The sequence below is a fragment of the Trematomus bernacchii genome, unplaced genomic scaffold (assembly GCF_902827165.1).
Source record: "Trematomus bernacchii unplaced genomic scaffold, fTreBer1.1, whole genome shotgun sequence".
In the NCBI taxonomy this organism is placed as follows: Eukaryota; Metazoa; Chordata; class Actinopteri; order Perciformes; family Nototheniidae; genus Trematomus; species Trematomus bernacchii.
In genome coordinates, this window is record NW_022987547.1 from 3254736 (window position 1) to 3269003 (window position 14268).

General features: G+C 39.8%; 1 protein-coding gene across 2 annotated transcripts in view; it reads left to right on the top strand.

Annotated features, from left to right (window-relative positions):
* Positions 1-14268, top strand: part of dym (dymeclin) — a 51715-nt gene that overhangs the window by 35017 nt on the left and 2430 nt on the right. For both annotated transcript variants that reach the window (XM_034123222.1, XM_034123223.1), the window contains exons 15-16: positions 1549-1731; positions 4831-4944. In XM_034123222.1, the coding sequence (XP_033979113.1) occupies positions 1549-1731; positions 4831-4944 (297 nt within the window). The remainder of the gene's footprint in view (positions 1-1548; positions 1732-4830; positions 4945-14268) is intronic.

Genomic DNA, 14268 nt, shown 5'->3' on the forward strand with positions numbered 1-14268 from the left:
ATATTTATTTGCTTTCCTTTTGGCAAATGAAAAACAACAAACCATGCCTACATTGATTTTGCCAGCAGTGTTTGTTTTCATTATGATGAAGCGTGTTACTATTCATTGTTTTGTATTTTTTAGGGAAATCATACATCATCTCTTGAGCTCTATTCGCCAATTCATTGCTACGTGGTTTTATCTTTGTAAAGATTATTCATTTTCCCACAGTCTCTCAGCCGTTTCCTCTCTACCCCACAATGGACGAAGCCGTGCGGGACGTTATCTCGTCATGGTGGCGTCTGTCTATCTGTCTGTCTGTCTGTGTAGACAGATTATTGTGAGCACAGTAACTAAAGAACAATGTATGAAAGAATCTCTGTTCTTAAACAGCAGGTTCCCCAAGTCAAGCAGATAGTTTGATTAGATTTTATCATGTTGCTTACATTTCCTCAATGCTCAGGAAACAGATTTCCTGGGAACTACCAACAATTCTTAGAGTAGTCATATAGGGCTGATGGCCAACTACTTTAAATGCTATAACTAGTGGCGGAATGGTTAAAGGTTTTATAACACCACTAACAGCGTTTTGAACTTCCCAAATGGGGGCTTACTTTATTGAATGGCTGTATTGGACTGCTTAAGATTGTTTAGGTACTAATAAACTGGTAACCCTAATGTATTTGTGGGGTTTTTGTTTACACTACATTTCTTTTAAGAGGACATCCGTCTATCTAAATGTCTTCACGGATACACTGAGTTCCAAATAACCAAGACCCAGAACTTGACTGATTCTAAATCAACAAAGGGGCGGCACAATATACAATATAAGCAAATATTGCTATATGCATTTTCTTAAATAAATATATAAATAAATCAGATATTTAAGTTTATTCTGTAATTCTGCTGCCTTGGATATACAGCTAAATTACAACACATTGCTGGCTAAATAAATGCAAAAAATATATAAATGATTTCCCCAATAATATTGGAAAATATTGCAATATTGCAAAGTTTCCAGTTTTTGTCCTTTACATGAGCGTGGTTTTGACCGTCTCATTTAACTCATAAAGCAAGAAGGTGTTTAACACAAAACATCAAGCTTTTTCTTTAAGAAAGCTATTATACCTTAAATATATATTAAATATACATTTGAATACCAATTTGAAAACTTTGTGATGCTTTGTATCTGTATTTTTCTTTATTATTATGATTATTTGTTGTATTTGTGTGATGAACTTTGTAAATAAGTTATCAACTTTCCCTCTGTTGTTCCCACTCCTATCTGCTCCCAAACTGTCACCTGTCACTTACGGACAGTTGACTTTGCCCGAGGAGGAAACGCAGTGCGACATGACCTGATCTGTGACTCACAAGGTCACCTATCTCCCCACCCCCTAAGACATTGGCTGTCAACTTTTATCCTTCTCTTCCTCCTTGCCATTTCTTCCACCTCTCGTTCCCCGCTGCTGATCAATCTATCAGGAAGCAATCATTTAAAAACACCATTATAAGTGAAACCAGTGTAGTGGCAAACCAATTAACCTTTACATCCTCCTCTCCCCGCAGGCCCAGGACCTGAACGTGATTGAGGAGGTGATCCGCATGATGCTGGAAATCATCAACTCTTGCTTGAGCAACTCTCTACACCACAACCCCAACCTGGTGTACGCGCTGCTCTACAAGAGGGAGCTCTTTGAGCAGTTCAGGACACATCCATCCTTCCAGGACATCATGCAGAACCTGGACACGGTCAGTCCTAGTTTTCACTCAAATATCAGAAGTGAATTTGGAGAAGCTTGAGCTTGGTAGCGATTTTTCCTCATGGCTGATTTGTGGTAATTATTCCATAGATCAAGGTTATACAGATTTTCCCAGAATGTCTCCGTCTGAACGGAAAGTTTCAAAAAGCCAAGCAGCGCTGGAACATATGCGAACTGCATCGTTAACATGGTGTACAGCGCGCTGAATCCTGTGAGATTAAGTAGTATTGATGAATTAATCAGTCCCCTTGTGTCGAGAGGCTGTCTGTCAAATATTCATTGACAGTTGGGGGAGGAAGAAACAGTGTGAGAAAAAGCTGTCATTCATGGTTGTCATAAAGAAGAGGAAAGGAAGCTTTGGTGTGTATGAGCATGTGTGTGAGGGATGGGGGATGCTGCATACATAGCCATGGGTTTTGCTGTTATCCATAAGTATGAGGGAAGCATACTATCTCGAATCCCTCAGTTAAGTCAGCCTCCCTAAGGCTATCCTCCGAAGCCTTCCCTGCGCTTGCAAATCTGTGTGTGAGCATGAGATTCAGGATGAGGGGTTGCTTTTTTGCTCCTCTAAATTAACCCCATATGGGAGGCCTTCAGAGTTAATGAAGAGATTAGTATTAGATATACACACACACACACACACACACACACACACACGCACACGCACACACGCACACAGAGGGCTCCCAGGGTGTGTTTGAATTCTCTAAAGCAATCACAGAGCGTGAGCAGAGAAAACATTGCCTGTAGATGCGGTTTTTTCACTGTTGGTTTGACAAAAAAAGGAGCATTAAAAAGAATCAGTAATACCTAGAGTTTTTTAATGATCAAATATCAAACATTTCTCAGGGGAAGAATCCAGCACAGCAGTGGAAACGTAAAAATACAGTTTCCTTGATCTCTTGTTTGGGCTTAAACCCAGAAGGCATCAGATAATTTGAGCTCCAGTGAAGTGTTCTTTTTAAGTGGGATGAAACACGCTCTAACCCTATGGTGAATTTGTTGAACAACTATAAATGTATATACTTTCTGAGTTTGTAGCCTTCAGGCATATTAGCCGATCGCATGTTCACAGCCTTTTGAATTTGGTTTGGAGGTTTTTTCCTCTCTGAAAGCATATTTTATGCAGTTTTATAGATCTGTTTACAATGATTCTTAATCAGTCTTGTCCCTTACATTTAAATATACATAGCTCTGCATCCCTGCATAGCATAGATGCATTTTTGTTGTTAGCTGTTGCAAAGTCAGCTAAATGTTGTCTCAAATGAAACAGCCATTTATTTTCACTAAGTTTCGAGTCTGTAACAGTGTTACTGTTTACAGACTGAAGCCCTCTACATGTCGCACAATGACACTTTGTTCTAACTTAGATCCCCACATTGCTCCCAGTGTCATCATATAGGGTGTGGCTGCTGCAACATCGATGTGACAGCTCTGAACAGCGGGATTATAAGTGTCAAAGAGCTTCATGGCGGAAACAGGATTGATATTAAACCTCAATGAGATCAAAATGGCATGAGTTCCTGTGTGTTAAGAACCAGGAACAGGATTTAATGGTGAAGGATTTAGACTGGAAGTGGAGTGTAGATTTTTATAAATATATACCAGCTAAGATTATTTTTAAACAAAAGAAAAAAAGAATAAACAAACAGACATTTATTTATTTTATTTAATCGTTTATTTGGCAGGAACAATGCAAAGTAATGAACACTTAAAACATTAAAATGTATCAAGCGTAACAGTGCCAGATTTAGCTTTGAGCTATTTTCAGTCCCTCACATAACACATTTAAGAAAATGACATTTTACAAACATAGCAAAAACAAAATACATGATATGCAAAAAGAGCAAGAGCAGCATACACAAGTATTTATGACATGGCAGTACAATACAGCAGCAACGACATATAACGTGCAGGAGAAGATAAAAGAGCTACATCAAGTGCGAGAGGAGAAACCCCAGTATTAAAGTGCATTTAGAGGGGATTGCACGTCTGTTTGTTTCTCAACCATTCTTTGAGTTGACCTTTCAAACTATTGAGAGTGGGACAATCCCGTATCTCAGTTGGGAGGCTATTCCACAAAGAGCTGCCTTTAACGGAGAGGACATTTTGTCCAAAAGTGGTCCGTCTACGGTGGACCTCACAGTCTCCTCTGGTTTCTGACCTAGTGCAGCGTCCAGTGTGTTTTTTGTGGATGAATTCCCCTAAGGGAGGGGGGGGCCAGTCCATGTAAACATTTATAAAAAAAAGCACATACTCTTAAAAGACTTAAAATGGTCAAAGCTTAAGAAATGGTGTTTCTCAAGGATGGCACAGTGGTGGTATGAATAAGGCTTTCTGTCAAAAACCTTGATAGCTCTCTTGTACAGCTGTTCTATTGGTTTCAGGTTTGTGGCACAAGCAAACGACCAGTTTGTAAAACACTATTCAATGTGGGATAGAATCATACAGTGGAGGTATGACTTTGCAGCATTGACAGTTAAGAAAGGACTAATTTGTTTAACATTTTGCAAGTTGAATTTAATAGTATTGGATACTTTCTTAATATGTTTCTTAAAAGTCAAGTTCGAGTTCAATATGACTCCAAGATACTTGAACTGGGAGACTAGTTCTATTTATGTTTATTTATGTTATTTTACAGTTGATGTTTAACATAAATTGAGCAAATTGAGCTACTTTAAATATCTTTAAATGCAAATGTAAAATGCAATTCAGCTATACATAACACATTGGTACTGCAGTTAACAGCCTCTAATTTCTGTTTTACATCTGCACCAACATACACACAAATACCAATGTATCCATGATAACATTGGGTTTCCAAAAACCAGAGTGTACAACAGTTGTGGTTAGAAATAGCTTTCAATTTCTAGGATTGAATGAAAGAAACAATGAGAAATGTTGTCTTGAGTTTACCAGCTTCTAGTGTCCTTTAAAAACCTTGATAGAAGACGAAGAAAAGTTTTTTTTTTTAAAGGACATTTTTTAAAGCTCTATTTACAAATCATCACCATTAGCCCACATGTATTTTTGGAAAATGTTAATTCTGTATTGTAATTGGCTGTTTCCTCTTGTGTGACCCTTTTAGGTGATAGGCTTCTTCAGTCAGCGTCTGGAGCAGGCTGGAAGTGACCTGTCAGTTGAGAGGGTTCAGGAAGTCATTATAAAAGGAGCCCAGGCCCTGCCCACAGACAGACTGAAGGTAAATCCCTCTCTCACACACACACACACACACACACACACACACACACACACACACACACACACACACACACACACACACACACACACACACACACACACACACACACACACACACACACACACACACACACACACACACACACACACACACACACACACACACACGAGACAGGGGGGCCGATGAAATAAGCGAGCATGGAGACGAGGAACAATGAAATATGAGACTGGTTGAAGAAAAAAGAAGTGGGACATATTGGACATCAAGGTGAATGTGTTGGGGGTGCGATGTGTTGTCAAGGGCTGCGAGTTATGGCTGATTTGGTGGCGGGGAGGTGAGGAAAAGAGAATTAGTTTGTCTAGAAAGGTGAGAGAGGGAGAGGTATGGGAGGGAGATGTGGGCTGAAGCGGGGGAAGCATGCAAAGAGCCATTGGGACATGAGACGAAAAGGGCTAAAGCCCAATTCTCATAAGCATTAATGCCCATCTTCCCTCCATCTCTGCTGGCCTGCTACACACGAACATGAAATGGCATTTCAAGGAGATGGGATGGGGGGCTAGGGGGCACTTTGTCATGGGCATATCGGACTTGGGGAGGGAGTGGGGGGGCTGGGGGAGGACATAAATCTGCCTCTGCGCCTCGTTACCCAACACCCCCAACACTCCTGGCGGGTTGGCTAACCCCCGCCCTTCCCAGTGCTCCTCCATTAATCAGTGAGGAAATATGTAACCAGCAGTCTCCCCACAACGCTCCTCACCAGCACCGAAGCTCTTAATTGCATGTTTCATCATGTGTTTCATGTTCTATACTTGGCGGCGGGCTGCAAGGCATTTGTCTCACTAGCCTATGTGGAGGAGGGATGGTGAGCGGCCACGCGTCCATGTGCTCTCTCTCTCTCTGTGTCTCAATCCCATTCGGCTCCTTGGAGCGCTAATGTAGCAATCGACCAAAGAGCCGTAGAATTACACATTGAGCCATGTGGATAACCCCGCCGTGTCCTTCAGCGAGGGGGCTTTACCTGTAGCACACACTCATGCTTTCAACTGGACTGGGAATATGTGTGGTCTATGAGTAATAATAATCCTTTATTCATCATAGTGCTTTTTTCAGAATCATAGTGATTCACAGTTACGGCACAAATAGAAAGTCATCATGTTTTAAAGAAAACGGATAAAACAGAAAAGATAGGAAAAGAAAAACATTGATAAAAGAGAATTTAAAGACAATTCAAAGGAAATGTAAACTCAAGTAAAATTGCAAAAGACTGTCATATCAGTATGTTGTATGAACTTAAAGGAGATCTCTTCTTTAGGATGTGTGCCTGCAATGTAATGGTGTATGTCGATTGTGCAGCCATCTGTGCCAGTTTTTCTCTTTGTTTCTGTTTTTTTTTTAAAAGTGTTGTGCACATTGACTCAGCGCCACCTGAGTGCTTTTCAGCTCTACAGGGTGACATGAAGCGAGGAGTATATCTGGGCAATGTCTCCTCGGGGAGTCCCTGCCGCCTGATGGTACCATTGCTCAAACAAACAGCTGTCTCTCCACTTTTCGCTTCCCTTCATCTTATGTGCTCATTCTGCTATACAGCTCCCAACGAGAAAATCCATAGGCTGGATTAATGTTGTGTGGAATCATCGATGGTAGTTGAAGTTGGTAATTACTCAGTAAAAGCTCTGAGAAGGAGTATCGCTGTCTCAATCCGCTGTGTTTATGTCTGGCTGACAAGAAAGACATGTAAGGATGATTGTTCCTGTCTAAAAAAAAAAAAAAGAACAAAAACAAGTTGAGTCTGAGCTTGTTGTTCTGCTGTGTTTTTCATTTATTTGTGAAGTTATTCTATCCTGAGGTCATGTTCACATTTATAGGAGCACAGTGCATGTCAATGACGGGTGTATTTACAAACGCGTAATCTGCTGTGTTGAAATTTGAATTCCTGAAGTTGTAGCCATGTCAACGCTAAGCTGACTAAAGAAATGTTTTCCCTGTTTTGGCTTTCTGTCCTCCACAACCAAAACCTTCTTCAGAGGAAAGAAATGAAATGCCATAAATAATTCACCATTACCGAATACAAATATGAGGGCAAATCACAATGGAATTCTGTCAACACTTTTATACGCAACATTGCTAAAAAATATGTCTATAAAAGGCTGACCACATTTTAAAACTACCTTTTCACCTGGAAACAATTTGCATCTACTTTGGTGTTTCCAAATCTTTTAAGTAGAGGCCCCTGTTCACATTGAATAAAAAGATAGTGACATGTGTCCTCTTTTCAGATTAGAAACTGCATCACAGCAGACAGTTCAGCTGACCAAAAGCATTTATGATGGTTGTGATGGAAATGACTTTAATGCAGGTTAATGACAGCATCCATGTTTTATAATACCAACATTTAAATGGGTGATTGCATAGATGGTCTTAACTTTACTGCCACACAACAGATCGGTCAGTGTACTCCTGATCTCTGGGATGATCTACATTTAGGCGCCGTTTACACGAGGAGAAAACTGCTTGTATCTGCATAGTTTCGCGTGCGTATAGCCCTATTATTTACACGAGGGCCGATAGAAACTGACCCCACAAACGATAACGGGTCCCAAGGTGGATAGATTTGCAAACGAAACGCTGTGGGGGGTCAACCGAGTCCGTGTAATCACCTCTATACGAATATTTCCTGAAAAAATAGCGAAAAAAAAAAAAAATAGCACCTCTCCTGCTCATTGCTGTAGCAACTATCAAAAATAGCTGTGTTAATTAAACGCACAAGGGGTTCTTGAATGAAATAATATTATAAAAGGCAAACCAGAATAGTTAACGCCCAATATACTCCTTAAACAAAATAAACAGAGTCAGATTTCATGCATTGATCCATTATATTGACAAAGGAGGATCTCACCCGGTGTTTGTAGAGAATATCTCTCTTTTCTGAGCGGGTCCTCACCACGGAGACGTCGGTCGATGCAATATCCACAGATTCGGTTTCTTTCAGTTAACTTCCCCGTAGCATTTATCCATATGCTGAGGAAATGACTATATCCCGCTGAATACCAGCAATCACCACACACACTTCCTCCTGTCAGTAGCTACTGCTAGTGCTACTGCTACTGACCATGCTACAGATATTAGTGCAAAAATATACAGCTCCTCTACCACAACCATCAGCAACAAGTGGACATGGAGAATTACATGAACTACATGTTGCTAAATACACGGCGGGGCATGAACAGAAGGGTAGCCATGGCAACATTGCGGCGGGGGCTGCTGGGGCTGCTCTTCTTCGCTGCTTTTGGTGTATTTTGGCGGAAGTTACAGCGCCACTTACAGTCCCGGCATATGTACTACAGCGTTTCCAGCGGCCTCGTTTGAACAGACACGTTAAATGAAACTAATGCATGTGAACGGAAGACTTTTTTGAATACGCATACTGTGCATAAACGCAAACGGTCCCGTGTGAGCGGGGCCTTAATTGCAGGACAGCTAAATTCAAATGAGTTGGTCTTTACATATATGTATGTTTCTGTGTCAGACTTTGGTGATTAGTTTCAAATACTTATATAACAGCTTCTTGTAATTACTACCCGTTAACCAACAGTAATTCTGAAGCTACTGTGCTGCCATGATGAAGCCGTACAACAATAACAGCTGCTCTGTGTACTCGGATAGATCGCCTTTTAAAGTGATCAATCACAAAGTTAGCGGCCACAGAAAATCCTTCCCAACTTTACTGCCCTGTGACCCTTGGCCCTCATTTCTTTTTATTTTGCAAAACTCTGTTTCGCCTGTACACATTTTATCGCCAAGTTAGCATTTTAAGGTGTATACATTCTGGAGACAATTTTTTTGCAAGAAAAAGTAATTATCGAGGGAAAAATCCCCTAAATGTACCGCCTTAGTTCACTTATCTTTTCTCAGATGGTAACATTGAGGGTTTTTCAACTAACCTTCATTTGTCCGATGAAATAACGCTTAAAAAGTGTTCTTTCATGTCAGATTAGACATTAGTTTGCAAACACAACCCGAGTGGTCATTTTTGCATAAAAACAGCATTTTCACATGGCTCCACCTTTGTCTGAACCCAACTTAAACTACTGCCTGGAAATGTGTTTGTTGTGAAGGGCAGACGGTTAAAGTAAAGTTAAACATTTGCTTAGAAATACTGACAAAACAGACCCATGTTGTTTAAGGTGAGTAGAATAAAGCCTGTTTACCTAAAGGATCTTCAACATTTACACAAAGAAGTAGACATGTAAATGAGGTCCCAACTGAAAGGAAGGATTAGAAGAAGGTAGTTAATACCTCAGGGATGACCCTCAGCACCTCGTCACTCAACTGCCCCTCTCTCTTTGTGTGTGTGTTGTTTCAGGGTGTGTGAGGCTGAGTGGCTCTCATAGGCAGTGTCTGTGGAATGAGTTGTTTAGCCTGACCAACTGAAATCTGCCTCATTGAGCAGTGATAGCCGACAGACTCTCTGGCTCCTCAGGAGGGGGCGGGGGGGGCTTACCAGCTGTTACTCTGTACCTGCCCCTTTGTAGGTCTGACGACTGGTCAGCGCTACTTTCCCACACATTGACAACATAATGAATGTACATTTGCTTACTCTACAGTCAGTCCTGGGTTCTAAAACGTTTTCCACTAAAATGTAGGGTGAACAAAACTTCTGCCCTGGAAGTACGTTTATTGTAACAATAATTACGTTTGTGTAATCCTAAACTTTGCTCCTTTCAATATTAAATGCTTGAGAATGATTTCAGGATGTGAGTTCTTCAATCAACAACTTGAGTCCTGCAACAATTCAAGTCAAAAACAAATGAATTGTTTTGTCTGCTAAATCTTTACACGTTAACCTCTTTGAGGCTGCTATATAGACACAGTTCTAGTTAAATCAAATCAAGGTTGATTTATAAAGCACATTTAAAAGCGATTTTTGGTCGGGCCAAAGTGCTGTACATGTAATAACTACAATCACACAAAAACACATTTCTATAATCACAATAAAAGACAATAAATTACAACAGATATTTAAAAAAAAAAAACACAGGGAAAAGTCAGGAGTCGTGCTCCGCTCTGACTAAAAGGCCAGGGAGAAGAAGTGTGTCTTAAGAGTAGATTTAAAAACCCCTAGGGTCTGGGCCGACCTCACATGGAGGGGCAGAGTGTTCCAGAGCCTCGGGCCGGTTAAATGCTAATGGCAGCTTGTTCACAATGACCATTTTTACAATGAACTGGTCCCACTAAACACAACTTAAGCTGACACAAATTCCATTAGTTTTGAATGTATTTATTCCCATAACCCAGAGTATTGGACACATTTTACAAGGTGATATGTAATCAGAGGACCACATCATTGCAAATCATGAAAGACGTACCAAATATCCTGACAATCCATCAAATATTTGTCTTGACATTTTACTCAAAGCCACAAATGTCAACCTCATGGTGGCACTAGAGTAAAAGTTAGGGATTCAAAACAAATAAACTTATTAGGATTCGTCCTCTGGGGAACTTAAATGTGATGGCCATTCGAAACTGTTGGGCCAACTGTTCTAGTTCAATTTTCTTTCATAGTAAATGCTAGGTTGAATTTTAATATGTTACAGTACATTATATTATAACGAATATTGTAAATAATTCAGTGTCTGCTTCAATATAAAACTAAAAGTGTCTACAAATATTCAGGTGGATTTTTTTATCAAAGCCTTGTGGCCTGAAGTCACTTGAGTTAATATTTTTCATTTTGAAATATAACCTTTCAGTGCTGTAGCTGCATCTGAGTGTGTGTGTGTGTGTGTGTGTGCATGTGTGTTTGCGTGAGTTCATATTTGCTCCCTAGCCGCATTCTTCTCTGTCTGACTGAGCTCTGACAGCACCGCGGCTGCAGAGGCGGGACGGGAACACTGAGTCCTGAGTGAAGATATGAGGCCAGCCAGTCAGTCTGTGTTCAGGGGCGAGGGTCTGACCCGCCAGGACCCATAACTAACTGATATGAGCCCGGGCCAAGTGGACCCAGACAGCTGCCAGACAGAACAACACCGAGTGGAGGAGGGAGAGGAGGAAACAGAGCCAGAGGAGATATGTAATGAGAGGAAGCCACAGTGTAGACAGAATAAAGAAGGAGACATTATTAAGGATGATATATGCTCAGATTTTTCCCCCCAGAAAAATCAGGAACACTTTTTCGTTGAGTCATTTAGTGATATCCAAGACTTCCCATTGCACCAAATCCTGTGGTGTTGGTTCTTTCCAATATTGAAGTAGGAGGAAAAATCTTGGCTATTATGATTCATGGATCATTTATCTTTTGGTTTCATTTTGTGCTCAATATCTAGTGAAAATCATCCGGTGTGTGCCCATGGGGACTGTATATTCATGCCGTTTAGCTTCATAATTTCTTCTCCAGTCAGCACTTGTCTCATTGAATTCCCATTTGAATATAATATGTTTGTTTTATTGGCATAGAGTGCATCATTTCCACTTACTTTTCAGTCACTTGACAGCTTGTGAGAGTACACCCTGCTTTACTGAACCACACTGACAGCTTTTATTGTTAACGGTATAACGGACTTTTTGTGTAAAAATGGATGAGAAGATCAACACATCTCTCATTTCTGTTCACTAAATATCAAGGTGGAGACATTTCACTTGCAAAAGATGTGGTAACGGCTAGGCCTGGTACTTGTAGAGAACTGGAATATATAAAAACAATTACTGGTTTTAATGGCTTTATTTTAGATACTTGTTAGGCTGTGTTATTGTTAATAAAGTGAGCTTTATATTTGTTGCTAGGAAGATTGTGTTACCTTTGGACTGAGCCAATGTTTCTCTCTGTCCCAGTCTTTATGCTAAGCTAAGCTAACAGGCCGCTGGCTGTTGCTTCATATTCAACATTCTAGTATAAGAGTGGTATTAGTCTTCTCATCTTGCCACGAAAGCTAACTTTTCATTTAATTAAGTGGGGGTTTCTTTGAATGCTTTAGCAGTATTTTGTTCTTTTGTTGGCCTTTTCCTTAAGCTTTAGTTAAATAATTGTTGTTATTTCATGGGGTTAGTATAGGCAGCAGACCTTGTGATCTTTTCTTTTTACATTTTAAATTATTGGAGTTGTAATTATGTGATTTTGTATGTTTTTTTATCTGCAAACAATAACCTTTTCACGACACATAAACCAGAGAGGCCTGACATAAGCACATACTTGTTTTTCATAGAAAATGTTGACTAATGCAAAGACACAATCACATGCAGTGATTGCTGAGAAAATATCATTTTTGTGCTTATTGTCAAGGTCTGATTTGTTTCACTTGTTCCTGTAAAAGCTGTATTCAAAGGTCACGATGAAGTGCTGCTCATATTCTGTTGCAGTCGTTAGAGAGAACATTTAAGCAGAATTATTTGTATTCAAATGTCCTGCTACAATGGAAAACTTGCAATGTGATCCGATATATTCCTACTTCGCCTTTATGTCTTTCTATAGTTGTGTTACTGCTTACTCCACATGTTCCAAAAATATATGATCTGCTTATTATTTGGAGCATATTTTCATATATTTGCAACTTAATGAGGGAAAGTTTGGATTCCTTAATGCCCTAACATAGAAACAATGATAGAAACACACGTGTTTGTCAGCGTTTGTTGATTAATGCTTTAATTATCTTAATGATATAATTAGCATAAGTACTTGTGTTTTATCAAAATGATTATGGCAGGTCATTAATCTGCAACTGCCTATTGTTTTAGTTTATTGTGCTTAGGAAACAACAGACTAGCTTAATGAACAAAATAATATCCATCTAAACATTTAAAACTTTACTATCAAAATCAGAATTCCTTTATTTAGTGGGGAAGTTTACAGTGTAACAGCAATAGTGGCATAGCAGGTAAATAAGGCAAGCAGTAATACAAAAAGAAGAAAAGCACACATTAGTAATAAAATAAATTAGTACACAACCACGGCTAAAAATTAGTAGCTGCAATAATACAAAATAAAAGTGATCCTGGGTTGAGTAACCGTCACCATCAGTGTCATATTAACATTTGATGAGTTGGTAAGCTCGCCTACGAGACAGTCACCTACACACAAATACCATCCAGATAATACAGCTCCTGCTTTGTGTCTCCCCAGCACAATGGCGGTGGTGTGTGTGGTCTGGCCTCAGTAGCCTGGGCCTGGCATCTGGCCTGTGACCCCGCAGCCCCTCTGTCTGTGTCATTATGATACTGATAGTGAGGCTGTGAATAGAGGCAGCCCGGACTCAATAGAGCCGGCTGGGATGGCCACATAAAGGCCGTCAGCATCTGTCTGTCAGCGCAGACTGATTACTGTACATGCGTGTAGTAGACAGGAGGATATAATGAGGTACCTTTTTATTATTGATGCTGTTATTCTGCTGCCTACCTGCTGTTAGGTGGGCTTGTGTTTGCTTCAAGTGGCTTTTTAAAACGGAGCTTAACGTTGAATATTTCTTTTGAAGACACTCCACAGAGGAGCACTTAATCTTCTTAATGGGAATTTTGTCAAATGGAGCTGCATTGATTAGTAGTGCATCAGTCGTTTGGCTTGCTTTTCGAGCAAAAGCGTCAACAATTAACTGATTTTGCTTCAAATGTGAGAACTTTCTTTTTCTCATCAAAATTGTAAATCGTACATCTTCAGGTTTTACATTTAAAAGAAGACATTTAAAGAATTCACTTTTGTCTTTTGGTCTTGAATTTAAAAGGTGATTTTCAATCTCATTCTAGATTTTGTAAATAAAACTATTGATTACCACTCAATTGTTTGATCCATAAAAATGTCAGAAAAAAAGGTTTATCGTAGTTTCATAAAAAAAGAAAAAAGGTTGTTTTTGTAACCAGCAGCCTAAAACTCAAACTTAATTTTGATAATCTGCCAGAATCTACCCAATTTGAGAATCTGGAACTTGTACATTTTTGACTACTTTGCTTAAAATATGAAAACTATTCATCCATTTCCTAAATGTTGCTGAATAATTTCCAAATTGCCTAATGGACATACATAATAGTTATGTACGACATGGTACAGTCCACAGTCCACAGTTTGTTGTCTCTTTGTTCCCGCTGGATTAGCCCCAAACATATCACACTGAGGCCCAGCAGTTTGAACTTGATGACCTCTCTCTGTGTGGCTCAGTGAGTGTTTTGTCCATTAAAAGGCCATGTCATGACAAGCTGAAGCTTGAAGAGTCGAATGGCTATTACCAAGTAATCAGGTTACTCAGCACTTCTCCGCTGGTCTTAACAAATAGGTCACGATGGCTGACGCACTGTAAAGTTACACCTCTGTTTGGTTTCGGTTTATTAGATTGTTTTGCT